Here is a 16,298-nt window from a genome sequence, read left to right as displayed (position 1 = left end):
TGATACTCGTTAATTCACAGCAATTCGTTACCGGTGTGATATTCATTGGTAACAAACGCTGCTTGACGCAACATGCGAACCAGTTTCTCAGAATGGATCCATGGACGCAGGGCAAAAAGAATGAAGCAAAGCTACGTTTACCAAAATCGAATTTAAATGATTATCCTAAATAGCTCAGGGCAACAGCAAGACAATAAATTTTATGATAAAGCAGTATAGACGCTAAAATATTGGTATATAGGTAAGGTACGGTTCCTCGTAGCATTTGCTGCGTTAGCATTTCTCGTGTCAAATAATCAAGAATGCGTTGATGTGGTAACCTAAAGAGAATGAGCATCTGATTAGTAGAACTGTGATCCCTTTCCGCTGCGAGCTAAGAATTAAAAGCATCACGTATGGCAAAAGAACCCTGATAACAGGACACAAACGAAAAAGCATGCAAAATTAAAACTAGGTCGAAAAAATTGAGATTGATGATGAAACTCAAGCATTGATGATGGATGAAGAAGCTAGTAGAGAACATTGCTGAGTGCAAAGCTATGAACGACGTCTGCAATAGCGACATATGATCTTACTCTTCTCATTGATAAATACAAATGAATTCCATCATCGAAATAAACAATGCAGATGCAAAACTGTCACGTGAGATAAATTAAACGGGATTAGAAGAAAATGAGTAATGAAAGAATGTTAATGAAAAAACTTTCAATGGGAGAAAAAAATTCAAAGACTGGCTAGATTTTGCACCGAGAAGCTTAATATTGGCATGCAGCTAATGGATAAGATCAATAAACGTTTACATACGAAGCAAACTAAAAAAGTATTCAAGCCTACAAATTTAAACTAAATCAGGAACCTGGAATAAATTATAAGCACTGTTGAATTAAACCTGCGTTTTAGAGTAGCCGACACCGCTTCCCGAACATATCTAGAGATACACCGCAATTCTACTCAAGATGAAGAGATATGACAGGAAGAAGAGTAGCAACGTAAAGAGTTCATGATGAAAGAGAAGGTTTGGCCGAGCAATGTAGTGACTGATAGATATTTGTAAGGAGATTATGGCACGATGTGCGTTGATGCAAGTCACGATGGTTTGATGGTGGGTGACAGATGGCGGCCACGAGGCGCCTTGCAACTTACGTGCGTGTTTGCCAAATTCCTCTAAAAGCTCTTGGCGCTCCCTGTTCTTAGGGATATTCCCTACGAACAAGCGATGATTGTTGTACGATATAGTTACGCCTAACTTTTTGCCGCGCTGAATTTCATAATCATTCAGCTGCAAAAAACAACACAATTTGACTTGAGGCAGGAACAGCCAAAATTGGGATCAATAACAGATAATCTCTAACGCTGAGTATAAATGTGGACACACAATTTTGTTGTGGCAATAGAAGAAATAGTAGAAGAGAAGTGAAAGACGAAGGCTAAACCTCACTTGAGTGCAGTAGTCAAAGATCTTGGAAAATTGGGAGAGAAGTCATAAAAAATATGACGAGAGCAGTAGGCATCTGGAGATAAGAAGTTGCTAGTGATAATTAAGACACGACTGGTGTTAAGTCGATGACCCTACATCATCCACACCCTTCATACATGACGTACAGTTCGACCAACGTAGCAATAGTGTGCAAAAACACATTAGTGCTTCGCCAGGCCGCAGCATCAGATATCAATGCTACAGTGCGCTCTTCAAGCCAAAGAGCACACCAAACACAAACAACGAACATGAGTAATGATACTTCAGCTGGGCATTCAAAATTCTCACTTTACCTGTGCGGTTTGCAAATTCTTCCTGTATTTCATCCTTCGACTTTGATTTGGGAATGTTGCCCACAAACAGCCGAAGGTTAGGTATACTAACATTGACTTTGAGGGCCACATTTTCGCGAATATTGTAATTATCAAGCTGCGAAAGAGAAGGAATGAAGTCTATTTATACGATGAACCAATGAGACTATAATTTATGCACTAAATGTAGTCATAGCTCGCTCACAAACAAACAATGCTTCTAGCCAATCACTAAATATAAATGCGTTTTTAACAGCGAGATAGTAAAAAGGCAAAATCAGCATGCCGTTTCGTCAACGTCACTTTTTCCTTCAGAACATTGAAGTCGCACTCCAGACTCATTTTACTGCCAGGACTTAATAGGAAGAAATGACTATATAACTCGTCACAAATCGCGTGACTAAATTGACTGTTAACTCAAAGACCAGAGTTGAATTTAGGATTGACTGGCTTGAAGCATCATTGTTACACACAGCGCCGCAGCACACAAGCGTCTCCACCTCACTCCAACTCTCAGGCGTCACACTAATGCCTTTCAATCTGGTAGCACTTACGATTCTGAATTAAATTAAACGATAAGCTCGAGGGAGAAAATACAAACTTGATTCATTGAATGCTTTAAATGAAACGTAAAAATCATGTAAAAATCGCAGACACATGGTCTAAGTCAATCAACGATCACAAGAAACTAAGAGATGGGATGCAACTTGTTAAGTTTTGACTTTATTACTGGCTGCAGCCAGCGATCACCAGCGGAAAAAATTGTTCGAAGTGCTAGCAAAGAAGACTGAGAAGCATTAGAGTAAACTGAAGCTATTAAATGGAAAAATATATTTCGATAACACACCGCATTCACGCTCACTCATGGTCACTGATCAAACTGAAGTGAAATTGAAGTTAGATGAGAGAATTCAGGAGCCGCTTGATTGTTGGTCCGAGTATGAACAGTCCAAATCTGAATCCCCAATAGCGCAAATGACAGACTTATGGCTTATAAAAAGAACCTTATTTGTTACTTAAGTACTAAAACGTATGTTCAATATCTTACTGATAACCCAAAGTATTGCACTATTGGAGAAAGTCGCTGGGACGAGCAAAATAATATAGTTTTTCAGTGACCATGTTTAGAAGTTGTACAGACATGAGCACAAGAACCCTCAGCCTCACTCACACGGAACATCTTGATTGACATCGTACACATCCACTAACATGAAAGAATGAACGCATGATCTGCATCAAAATGAGATATTCAGCTACGATATTACACAGATAAGAGACACAACAGCTCACAATCTAAACATATAAGACAACGGTCAAGTAAATTTACAGCTTAACAACGACCCCATCGCTTGTAAGAAGCCACTTATAGAGCACCCTACACCGGCACTAACCATTACCACCTAGCCCAGCCTACCACCCAATTAACGACTTAAACATGACTGCAGTCTTAGTGAAGACTTTTTTCGGAGCCTTATCGCCGCTTTTTTAGCAACAATGAAGACTCATTGATGTAGCAAAAAAGCAAGATTATCAACAATATTTATGCAATTCTTGTTCAAATCAACATGAACCTGCTGTGTTCCGACTGTAGAGACATATATTTATTTGTATATCAGCTTTTTTCTCTGAATAAAAAAGAAATCCTGCAAATTTAGCAAAAACTTCTACACTGGAGGCACAGGTTAAATTATTGGTACATTAGAATATTGTAAGATATTTCAAATTCATAGTAGATAGTATCGAAAAATTTGTAGCAAATGAGTGAAATAAAAATTAGAATTTTCAAAAGCACTGAAATAGTAATTCAATGTCTCGTAATTTGGCAATTAAATCTAAAAAAACATATATCATTTCAAACAGATGTTCAAAATTATATCATGTGACTGAAAAAATATCAGAAGCGACCCTTCAGGAATACTCCAACGGTATAAATGAAAAGCTTATCAGGACAATGAAATTTCGGGCTTCATACCATTCCCTCCACCCATGACGCAATGCTGAAATGACTGAAAAAAATGTATCCTTTATTTACAGATTTACTGTTCGCATCCACATCTCTCTACTTCTGAACCAGGAGGCTTGAGATAATGGAGCTAAATCTTTATATATTTTCTCAAAATCTAGCTGAACTTACTATGTAGTCAATCTGGTTTTTTAACTTCTGAAGTCGGAGGCTTGAGATAATGGAGCTAAATCTATATATTTTCTCAAAATCCAGTTAAACTTACTATATAATCAATCACGTTTTCTTTAATCGCATATTCCATCAATGAAAGATCACCAGTCAACCCACATTCACTATAACCCTTGTACATTGTAAGTAAATGCTGTGAGAAGGAAATGCTGTAGCCTCACCGTGGCGACGGCCTGGTCAGCGCCTGAGCGCGAGGTGAAGGTAACAAAAGCATAGCCTCTGTTCTGTCCTGTCAAAGGATCCATCATGAGACGTAAGTCCCACACGTCGCCGCACTTCTCGAACAGTGGAATGAGCTCATCTTCGTACAGCTCTTTTGGGATTTTACCACAGAAAACCTGCAAACAAAGCATGATCATAAAACCCTCTTTACCTTGAAGTCGCTTCACAGGAGTATGAATTTGCATAATAATTGTTAGTAAAGTCGTATAATAAGTGTTAGTTAAGGGGTATAATAATTGTTAGTCAAGTCATATAATAATTGTTAGTAAAGTCATTTTGATTCTCGTTGCAGTAATATATAAAACTGAGCGTCAAACCAAAATCAGTACGTACTAGTGAATAGAACTGTACTATCCCACAAAGCCTGGGGTGAAAATTTATAGAAAAAACTCTTCTGCTGCATCCCCGGTAGGTAATAATCACATAAAAAATATCATACAAAATGAAGAAGTAATTCATTCTTCTCATTTTAAAATCACAAACAGAAATAAGGTGTGAGGCGTTACTTTGTTGGAAAAAGTACGTCAACATTTTCTTGTCTTCTCGGGTGAATTGGAAAGAATCCGTCAATATTTTTTTGTCTTCTCAAATAAAAAGTATTTATTGCATTGATTGACTTCTATCATTTTTAGTATGTATATGATATTGTGATTACCTCGCAGCCAGGGCCAGGAGGGGGACCATCCCAGTTAGGAGGAGGGCCGCCATACTTGCGCTGTCCCGTAGTCACGTCAAGTGTGTAGCCAGTGCGGTCCAGAATGGCCCTCAATTTCTCTTCATTTGGTCCCGAGCCACAGGGGTTAAAGCTCCCACTGCCATTCCCATCTGTAAACACACTATAAACATCAGCAAGTGTATGGAAAATGTAACACAACTTCATACATCATCTTAAATTGATCAAAATTCAACAAATAAATTTAATAAAACAAGTTGTGATACCAAATTTAAATCCAATCAAAATTTTAAAGCAATATGACATCATAACAAAATGTCTATTGTTTGATATATTAAAAAGTAAAATAGTAACGCATATCAAGCAACAAATAGAAGTAAATTATTGATCATGGCTCAGTTGATAACACTGGTAACTAGGTATATATAAAATTCAGACCATTCTGTCAAACTTTTCCGTTTAAAAATTTGAATAACTTCTATTCTTTAAAAAATGAACAAACACTTGAATACATTTCACGTCAAGCCTAGTTGAGTTGATCATCATAGTTTTTTTTCAAAACTGCTCAGAATTAAATAATTATTTGTCGAGTCATTTTGATTGTCGTTGCAGTAATGAATTAAACGTCAAACCATAATTAGTACTAGCAAATAGAACTTCACTATCCCACATAGCCAGGAGTACAAATTTATAAAAAAAAAACTTTTCTGCTGCATCCCCGGTAGGTAATAATCACACAAAAATATCATACAAAATGAAGAAGCAACTCAAGAAGCATAAGACCTACAGAAAGTCCAGATTATAAAGGCTCACCATTGTACTGCTTTCTCTGGCGATAAGTCTTCATGACGCCGCACAAATAAGCTGACTTATTTGAGACGTGTTCCAGGTTGCTATCCAGCACCTGCTTGAGGACTGACAGAGCTCCGTCTACAGGGAACTCCTTTAGGGCATCCAGCGCACGCTCATCCAGATCCTAAAAAACATAATAGTTTCAATATTTAATATCACTAACAAGCCAATGGCAAAAGAAATACACAAGCTTTGCAGTAATTGAAATTCATCAGCTGTCCCACATACTACACCTATGTCTGGCAAGGCATCTAATCAAAACTATAATTTAATATCAAGATGAAAACAAAAATGATGGGTTACTAACTAGTCACCTAGCCATCAATTCACCATCTATGTCAATTCACAATATTTATGGATTTTTTCCAAACCAAGAATGGCTTAGACTGCATATATCACTGTGGTATGGTACAATTTTTTCCCACTAATTGATATAAATTAAATTATCTATACCCCATTGAAATCCAAACCACCGGTATAAGGTTCAGTAACAAATTATTCCTTGAATTAGGTCTCTTACCTCATGCCTCAGCTTCCCTTGTTGGTATATCTGGTCAAGTTTAAGGGAAACCTTCTCATTAAGGCCATATTCTAATAATTTGTGATAATCAGGAGTCCGCTCCTCAGAATTGGGAGAGTCCTCCCAGCCACTACCCTCAGCTCTCTCCGCCATCACTGCAAAGTGGAATGCAAAATGATAAAAATCAACAAGACCAACAAGCTTAATTAAGATAAACTAATTGCAACCTTCAATACATCATTGATGCAGCTAACAATGTGGCTGATGACAAATAACATTCCTTGAGAAGTATACAAGCCCCCACAACCGCCCTAGTGTCGTGAAGTAAACAACTTCCTGTCATGTCACTTTAATCAAGTGATGCTTAACCCTTTAATGACCACACTTTCTTGAATGGCAACACAAATTCCCTACAAGATCAGTGCTGTACTGCATAGTTGGTGGCGGAGAGCAGAGTTGCACCACCAAAACAAAGCAGGGATATATACCAAACATGTTCAAAACAATTAGCGCCAATTCTTTATCATGAAAATATTATGGAGCATATTTGAAAGGCCACCATACGGTACACCTGGGCATTAAAGGGTTAAATAGGACTGAACCACTAAGCAAAGTCCATAGGCTAGAATACAGCCAGGGGAGAGAGAGTGATATCCACAATAGTCAAGGAGAGATAAAAAAATGTCAACTTTTATTGTTTATTAACAAAAATAGAACTATTTATACATACAGAAATAATAATAATAAGAAAAAAACATTATTCAGCGATAGAAACATTCTTCAGCCACATGCCAGGCAAACAAAATCATGGGAAAACAAAAGTAATAATTACACAACATTACAAAAAACCATATTGCCTTTAGTGGTCTGTTAATTTTGTCAATTTTTTGTTTGCTAATTTATACATCTTAGTGGAATTCAGCTTTCTTACAGTGAGGGGATCAAACAATTGTTATTCACTTTGTTTCAATCGTTATTTCACTTTAAAAATAATAAAAATATAACTATATTAGTGGGAGAGCATCAAATAGTAAGATAAATTACCAATAATGTTATTTTTCAGTTTAGAAATAGCTGATTGAAATTTATTCAACTCATGCCATATTCATTGTCAAGTCAACAAGTACAATGATAAATTCACTTCACAAGACAATCGACCATAAGTCAGATTTCAATTTTCAGCTTTTGATTGAAAGAAATGCAATGCAATGTAATATAATTATGCAATGTAATAAAAAGATCCTTAGTATCAAGTACAGAACAAAGTCAGCAAATCATTTGTTACAGAGCTCAAGAATTGGGTAAGGTAACATCATTAAATTTTTTAACATAAGTAAAAAAATACAATAATTCATCAAGTCAAGGCTGCAAATATGCTTACAGAAATGGCACAAAAAAATTGAGGGAAGAACTAGAATCTTGATGTGAAACAATGATCATCAGCATAAAGCTTATGCCTAAGAGTTAACCAGGATGCAAATAAAATACACAACTCATAAAGCAAATGAGCTACAATTCAGAGTGAGTATCCACTTAAAAGAAACATCAACTGATTCTTACTGATGCTAAGGAATCAGGCAATAATACATGCATAGTTACATTTTGAACAAAGCACACCTGAACAAAGTTCTTTCAATTTTTCACACTGGGCACCAGGTGGTAACCCACTAAGCATATGTCTTGCCATGAGGATGAGTTCAGCTTGAAACAGATCTAATGGTGTATCAATATCTAGGCTGTCCTCTGGGTCTACAATTACAGCACTGCAACGTCCACTCTGTAACAAGCCAGTTTTCACAATTGCATCAGCACTGGTCATATAAAACATTCCATTTTCACATAGTTCTCCTTGCCATGACTGACGTGAAGGACGATTTGATGGACAAAAATTCAGGGGAGTGATGTAATCATCAATCTCAGACCAACGAAGAGAGTGAGATCTAGTGACGGTGAATACAGAGTCTGCAATACCATCAAATATCTTCTTAATGCCTTGCCTTATATAAGATGCCTCTAAAAAAGGGGATGTACACTGTACCAAACACAGAGTACCAACACAACACTGCTTCTGTTGCTGCAAAAACTCTTGCACAGCACAGAGTGAAGAAGCCTCGTTGGTTGCTGTGAAATTGGCTCTCCAATGAACTTGTGCACCAGCAGACAAAGCCACTTGTGCTATGGATTGATCATCTGTGCTAACCCAAATGTTGGAAAAGCATTTGGCAGACTTGAGTTCACGGATGCAGCGAGTGAGCAGAGGCTCTCCACCAAGATGACAAATGTTCTTTTTGGGAATGGAAACGCTGCCTCCTCTTGCCAAGACCAAGGCTGTTACTGAATCTTCTGACATTGCTACTTTCTGACTCAGGAATATTATTCAACAGACAATTGTATGGCATTGGAAGAGAGCATTTCAACAGCTGGAAATATCAAACACAGACTCAGAAATTGAATGTGAAAGGTGAATCACATATATAGGCCATTGACAAATTGATCATAAACACAACCCAAAATAATTAAATGTAAAAAATTATAATAAAAATGAAAAATCAACATAGCACTACCATAATTTTTATCAAGCCTTTTCAAATCTGAAGTTCCTAGGACTGTTTGAGGCAAGATCAAAGTTTAGGACCGCATCAACAGAATAACAATACATTAGAATGCAAATTGGACATATCTGCATAAATGAAAAGTGAAATGGTGTCATCATTTTGAGAAACTACACTGTTGAATGTTCAGGCACAGTCTACAGAAGAATTTACCAGAAGACAATTGTTTGATTATGATGGCTTTGATATGCCCCATGCATATGTTGATGTACCACAGTGGTTCCCAAAGTGGGCATATGGAAAGGTCTGGGATGGGGGGAGTGGTAATGATGAATAGGCCAGTGGGGAGATGGCAGTCTGAATGTCAAAATTAGAAGTTTGAAGGTTTGTTTGACAATTTGTACACATCGCATGCAGCACACAGCTCCCAGCAATGGGGTTTTCCACCCAGATCTGTTATTTTTTAACCTCTCCTGGGCTTCTAGAGTGAATTTCTGAAAATATTCAAACTCTGCAGGGGTGCTAGAAATTCATTACTGTGGAGGGTGCTTGGAATTCAGTAGGGAACCAAGGGAGCACCAGCTTGCAAAAGTTTTGGAGCCACTGATTTATCAAGTGGTTAAGTGATTGCAAAAGTTAGGAGCCACTGATTTACCACTGATTACCAGGGAGAGACAGCCTAACTCTAAAATAATATATAACTAATGATAGCGTTTCAATAAATTGAATGCATACACCCAATATGGATTAATTGGAAGAATTGGCAAATATTGCAGCTAGAAAAAATTGTTTCATAGCTGATTTTCAAAAAATCATAGCCAGAAATGCACCATTTCCTCTATTTTCACAAAGAAATTTGGCATGGGCTGTGGAAATGGGAAACATTTTTTCCAAGCATGGTCATTATTGTCTCATTCACTAATTGCATCTGCCCAATATTACCCCTTTGAACATACACTGGACATTCAAAATCATTTTTAAAGTTTGAGATCATACAAAGCAGTTAGAGCAGTGGTTCCCAAAGTGGGCAATATTGCCCCCCTATGGGGCAGTGGAAAGATTTTGGGGGACGGTAATGAAGGGGGGCGCTTTACCGTTAAGGGGCAATAGGGGGCAGTAGTCCAAAGTCAATGTCAGAAGTTCGAACATTAGTTTGACGATTTGTGCACAACACGTGCAGCACATAACACCCAGCGATGGTTTTTTCACCCAGATCTGTTTTTTTAACCTTTCCTGGGTTGATGTGTTAGACAAATTAACGGCCAGTCCCACGGCCACCTTCCGAATTCAATGATCAAGGAATATCTCTCAAACTAATGAACTAAATGTGATGAAACTTGGTACACATATTCATTAGGACCTAACAATAATGTTTTGCTTGTTAAAATTGTTTGAATTTTGCCATCACTTGTTTTTGCCATATTTATATGGCAATACGGGCCAAAATTCAGAGTGATCAAAAAATTTCTTCTAAACTACTGAACAGATTTGAACAAAATTTTGAATTTACAGTCCTAACTACAGAACATGTAGCTTGTGAAAAAATTTTTATTGTGCCTTTGTTTGAGTTTTTTTCAATTTCACCTTCATTCGTGATTTAAACAGCAATATTTGCAGTAATCAAGATCAATCAATAAATTGCAGTAATCAATAAATTTGCAGAGATCAAGAAATTTTTTCCAAACTACTAAACAGATTTGAATGAAACTTAGTATTTAAATACCTAATCTCATCAATGGTGATGTTTGCAATTTTTTCGCTTTGCCTTTGTTTGAGAGTTATACGGCTATACGTATAAGGCTCTTGGTTAGACTGGCCGGTAGAAAAGCAGGTCGTTCCTCCTATATCTGTATAACTCGTGAACAATGGAAAAATAAAAAAATTGTCACTAGCTAAACATCACTGTTGAGAGGTTAGGTATTTATATACAAAGTTTCATTGAAATCTGATCTGTATGTAGTTTAGAAGAAATTTCTTGATCGCTGCGAATTCAATTGACAAATTACCCAGCAATACGGGCTGAATATAAGGAAGTGTGAAATCAAGAATGACGGTGAAATGAAAAAAAAAAAACTTGCAAACAAAGGTAAGATTGAAAAAAAATTTATAAGCTAAAAATCACAGTTTGATAGTTAGAAATGTGTATTTAAAATTTCTTGCAAATCTGTTCAATAGTTTGGCAGAAATTCTTTGATCACTGTGAATTTCAGCCTGTTTCGCAATATACGCGTAACTCACAAATGAAGGTAAAATTTAAAAAAAAATACAAGCTAAACATCACCATTAGGTTCTGATGAATATGTGTTCAAAGTTTCATAGAGCTGTGTTTGGGAGATATTACTTAATAGGGTAAATGTGGTATATTCCGACATCATGGGTAATTCCGACACCTCTCTAGTTTTTCCTTTATATTAAGCTTTGTCTTAGTTCCACGCATTTGTTGATGGTTGAAATAGTGACGTCATACCTTTGCGCGCCAAACTATTGCCAAAACACTAGGTCTGGGCCATCTGGCAGGAAAATGTTGAGATCCAAAGAGAGACAGTGCACGCCACGCAGTGAGTTCATCGAAAAATGTGTCAAAGTTGACAGTTGACCTTGCTCTACCAAGTAGTGATAAACTGTTTGTGTAGAAAGAATATTATAGTTTGAGACTTTTAAATAAGTCTGTGAATATATTAGGAATCCTTTAAGTATACTTGTATATGCTAATTTCAAGTTGTAAATAAATTAATAGATGATAAAGTTAAGAAACAGATTTAGACACATAAAAACTAATTCCGACACAACTTGAATTGGACACGCACAGCTCGTTTGGAGTTGTGTGCCAAAATTAAAATTTTCTTAATTAAAAGCTTAATAGCTGTTAATTAAAAGCCTAATTAAGTAGTCTTCAATATTTAATAGTGTTCTAATTCAAAGCCATGTCGTATTCCAATACAGCTCACAGCGATCAGGATTGGAACACAAAGATGTTGAAATTACGTATTAGTAGAGTTTGAAGCGTGGCCGGAATTCGTCTCACAATGTGCCGAATTTAGTCACACACAGCGTCGGAATATAGGGATTTGTTAGGTTTGCAGTCTAAAGGCTTTTAAATAAATATGCAACATTTTGTGGCGTTTCATTGTTGCTGGTGCATAGTGCGGTGTTTTGAAAGTCACGTAAAGAAAACAGAACTCGAGTAACGCATACGCCATACGGTTATTTTTTTATAGTTTTTCATTACTCGATGCGTCCTTAATGTGCCGGAATATACCACGTTTACCCTACTTGATAATTAAATTTAGAGATTGGTACAGATTGCCTTTTTACCAAAAATATCTTGTTTCAAATTATTATCCAATTCCAAATTTACAGGAAATTTGAACTCTTACAGCCTTACAGGAGTTACAGTTCAATCCTGCAGTTTCACAACAAAATAAGATCTATTTCTCACATTAGAAATCTTCAACTCTGGAGAAGCAGGAAAGCTCTGGTCATAGCTTTGACTTTGAGAGTATTTCTAAATTCTACATATGCTTTCTGACATAGTGACAGGGCAGAGAGTTTTTTAGACTCTCCCTCAAGTTCAATTTTGAGTACTATAAGTGGACCAGTAAAGTATCATGGATACCAGCATTATCATATGTAAGACAGTAAGAAATTGGTTCAAATATTGAGTAAATGAGGAAATTAAAACTGAACTGATTCTAAAAAATCTCTGGTTTGCCACTATGCTTTCTGATCCTAGATTGGGTCACTTGGCACTGAAAGCATTTTCAATATAACATTCATCACCTTAATTTACAGAAATCTGTCCTTACCAAGCAAAACAAACCATAAAATAAATCCCTTAACAATAAACAAGATTATAAATCAGTGATGATCAGTCCCATGACAATATCAATCCAAATTAAAATAAAAGGACCAACTGGCCTACCCACATCTTGATTCACAAACATCAGCAATAGTAGAACCTCAGCAATCATTTAAAAACATCCCCCAAAACATAAGGTGTTGCATAAATTAGGAGTTCACAAATACATCGGAATCGGATAGGTAGCTGTTACAGAAACAGGCGAATTGCAATATTGCATTACTTATGATTACTATTAGTATGCTAAAAGTAGAGCAAGTTTCGGCATTCGGCAATAGTCAGTAACGGCATTTCAGAAAACAACAAACTGTCTAGTGTCAACTGATGGTACGTTTTTCCAACATAACAGTCCCCCAATGTGACAGGAAAGTTAGGACTAATAGCTACGACAATGCAGTACTTGACATATCGCTGCAGTTAGCAAACGCAGCATACTACACGCGTGGTCGCTGCCGGGCAGTCACAACATATGCAGCAGTAGTGGAAGACCGTTTCCAAGTGCAACCGAAGCAACCCGGCCAGTCATAACAAAGGCATTTTAACTTACCTTTCAGAAACACAATAATTCAGTGCTACAAAAGCAGGATAACTGTCCAAATTGAGTGAAAAACTTACCTATATCTAAAAATTACACGTAAAAAGCTATGAATAACAACAAGACTTCATTTAAGCGCAGCAACAACCGGGCACAGCAAATGGCGGCAACTGCTCAACTGACGTTATTGCCATACTGAAAAGTGGCTGTGCCCGCTAGACTGCCATAAAACTAAGGAATACAAGGCAGCAAGCGATCGCACTTAAAAACGTATACGCATTGGATTCAGGGCGTTGAAATAGAATTTGATTTCACCGAAATATAGACTTTAGAAGTTAAATGAAATCTTTTCTGCACTATGTTAGCAGACAACAATAATACTTCATAAGAATGTTACTAATGAAAATATTTATGAATATTCTTGAATTCCTCTGCTACCAATTTAAAAATTGTTACAAGTATAAATAAAAAAAGCATAAGAATATATGTCCTACACTTTTCGTTTCAACTTCGAGAAGTAAAGAGATGAGAGAGATACTCACAGTTTTATAAATATATGAGAAAGATGATCATGATCGTGTCAATAAATGTCATTCTGCGGAAAAATTCCCAAATTTAGCCTTACATTCATTCATAATATTCAGAAGTTTAAATCAATTGTTGATTGTTAAATACCGCTCAATGTAATTTGAGGGTAATTTTTTAGACGGCAACACTCTGCAACGGGGGCTACCCGAAGACGCGCACGGATGTTTGGTGCCACTGCTCGTAACTCGAATATTTTGAATGAAGTGGGGAAGTATCACGGAAAGTTGTACTAGAATAACTTGTGTAGTATGTAAATCAGTTTGTTCGTTTTGTTATTAATGATTTCACACTTACATAAATGTTATTATAATGCTTATATGTTTGGTGTATCGGTAGATTTGGGGAATGTTATCTTGGCGGGAAATGGTTAGTCTGTCGTCATCGTCATGCATACTTCATAGTAACAGAACACTATTGTAAATTGTACAAGCTATTGACATATACATAAAAATTTTGATCCATTCCAAGCGGTCTACGTGTTAGCACACATTCTTCTTAAAAACTATTGCAATAATTTTTTAACTGGCCTCTCTCAGCCCATTTTATTTCAGCATCGGTAACCTAGTTGACTTCGATAATACTCAAGAATGCACAAGCACTCCTACTCACCACTCTTCACCATAACTCGAGACTAATAGAAGAGACGCGTTGAGAGTTATCCGTCTCACCATCAATTGCAACTCCAGCTCACTACTCTCCGCCCCTTCCCCTAAACTCTCCCACTGTCTCACTCCTCCCCTACCCCTCTCTTCGACACCTTGACCTTGAGATGTATTCATACACGTTCATGTTGACTGAACGTCTCTTCGGAACGTAAATACTGATCTCTCATAGCGTTGCTATTCCTGATGCACTCTGTTGCGATAATATTTTGATGAAAATAGACCTGAACTAGAATTTTTGATGATAGAACTGAACCAGAACAAAAAAAATGGAATACCACGATCTAGGGTGATGATACTGACAACGAGTGTGGTGAGACAACTGGTAAATGCTCCTTGTCATAGGGCCGGTTACAGCTCATGGGCCATGCTATCTTAGAGCTCCTTTATATTCTCCGCATAAAGTCCAAAGCCGCTCAGCAAATTCTTCAACATGAGGCGCAAATTCATGATGCGTTTTAATAGTATTCTAGATGAGGTATTCTGATAGATCAGTACGATGTATGTTGTAATTTCCTGTACCAACCGAGAAAATGCACTACACGTATAATTTATGAATACATCTCGGTGTGAATTAATTTTAATGCCGATCGAAATCGCCGTACCTGGAAAGCATGATTTATTTCTAAGATGAATATTAGTTTTCTTCTTTTTCAATAACAGAGCTTGAGTGCCTATTCTAAATGAACAAATGGAAATAATGAAGTATTCTGAAGCATTCAAATGGATTTAAATCGCATTCGTCATTATAACCCTCGTCATATTTTCTTCATACCTGAACTATTTTGGAACAAAATCTGGTCGCCGTCAGCCAGACGGGGGAATGGTTCAACTTCACAGGCTAAATGGTGTAGGTTTAAGGTCGAACATCGTTCCTCTGAACAAATTTGTTGAACAGTAGTCGCGTTTTAGTAGCTGCATGGCTGCTGACAGCGTCCGTGTCGCGTTCAGCATCGAGAGCACGGCAGGTGTGACGGCAAGTGTTGTCCTCTCGTGCACAGCGCACGATTTAAATTTTAAACGTTTGTACGGCACGAGTGGAGAACCACAATTGATAGATTGGAAATATATATAGATGGTTCGTTACCATAGCCATTCTCTCACAGTAGACCACGGCCAAATTTGTTCACATTGTACTGTAAAATTAGTTTATTAAATTGAACTTGTAGTGATAAACATAGCTTCTGAAGTAGTGACTCAATATACTTCCATAAAACGTGTGATAGCTTACCACATTTCGGAGAGGACTAGGAAGTTACATTGTTTGTAAAATGCGTGTATTTATCCTGCTGATCAGCCTTACGAAGCACTTCAGTGAACCGAATCACGCAGAAATTCAATTTTTGTACGAAAATCTACATAAACCTTTTGTGTCAAGATATACATATGCATACGTCTGACACCTACGCTGATGAAACAACGTGTAGAATGTAGATCATAACCGCGTGACGATTGAACAACGAAAAGTCGGAACAACTTACGTCGAAACAACGTAATGATGAAAATAAGGCAACAAAAAAAAATAACATATCGAATAAAGCTTTATCAAAGTGTAAAACCGTTTCCACTATCCGCTATCAAAATCACGCAACGATGGAAACAACGTACCGCTGAGGAAAGCACAAGGATAAAAACAATGAACAGCAAGCCAACAATCGGAGCATCATGATTGCAGCAAGTGATAGGAGATCGAAAAACAGAAAAAAATTTAACTCAGTACTCACTGCAGTGAGTGACAGAGAGCGCATTTTCTCGTCGACGAAAACGTAAAGTCACGGACAGACGGACGGACATGACGTGCACAAAAGCGCTTTTTTCATAAACGAGAAAATGCGCTAGAAGCGCTTAACAAT

General features: G+C 37.1%; 1 protein-coding gene across 11 annotated transcripts in view; it reads right to left on the bottom strand.

Annotated features, from left to right (window-relative positions):
* Positions 1–14,456, bottom strand: part of LOC108682526 (heterogeneous nuclear ribonucleoprotein Q) — a 31,504-nt gene extending 17,048 nt beyond the window's left edge. For 5 of the 11 annotated variants that reach the window (XM_047882461.1, XM_047882464.1, XM_047882466.1 and 2 more), the window contains exons 1-6: positions 7,867–8,614; positions 6,250–6,404; positions 5,691–5,853; positions 4,860–5,029; positions 4,144–4,320; positions 1,771–1,906 (exon numbers count right to left, since the gene is read on the bottom strand). In XM_047882461.1, coding sequence (XP_047738417.1) covers positions 1,771–1,906; positions 4,144–4,320; positions 4,860–5,029; positions 5,691–5,853; positions 6,250–6,404; positions 7,867–8,599 — 1,534 coding nt within the window. In that variant the 5' untranslated portion in view covers positions 8,600–8,614. Of the gene's footprint in view, positions 1–1,143; positions 1,280–1,770; positions 1,907–4,143; positions 4,321–4,859; positions 5,030–5,690; positions 5,854–6,249; positions 6,405–7,866; positions 8,616–13,060; positions 13,109–13,275; positions 13,397–14,392 lie in introns of those variants that run through there. The other 6 variants (XM_018171705.2, XM_047882463.1, XM_047882469.1 and 3 more) reach the window with 5 other exon arrangements.
* Between the last annotated feature and the right edge of the window lie 1,842 nt (positions 14,457–16,298).

This window comes from Hyalella azteca, unplaced genomic scaffold (genome assembly GCF_000764305.2).
Source record: "Hyalella azteca isolate HAZT.00-mixed unplaced genomic scaffold, Hazt_2.0.2 contig10516, whole genome shotgun sequence".
Classification (NCBI taxonomy): domain Eukaryota; kingdom Metazoa; phylum Arthropoda; class Malacostraca; order Amphipoda; family Hyalellidae; genus Hyalella; species Hyalella azteca.
Note: the sequence above shows the minus strand (reverse complement) of the source record. Positions and strands in the feature narration are given on the sequence as shown.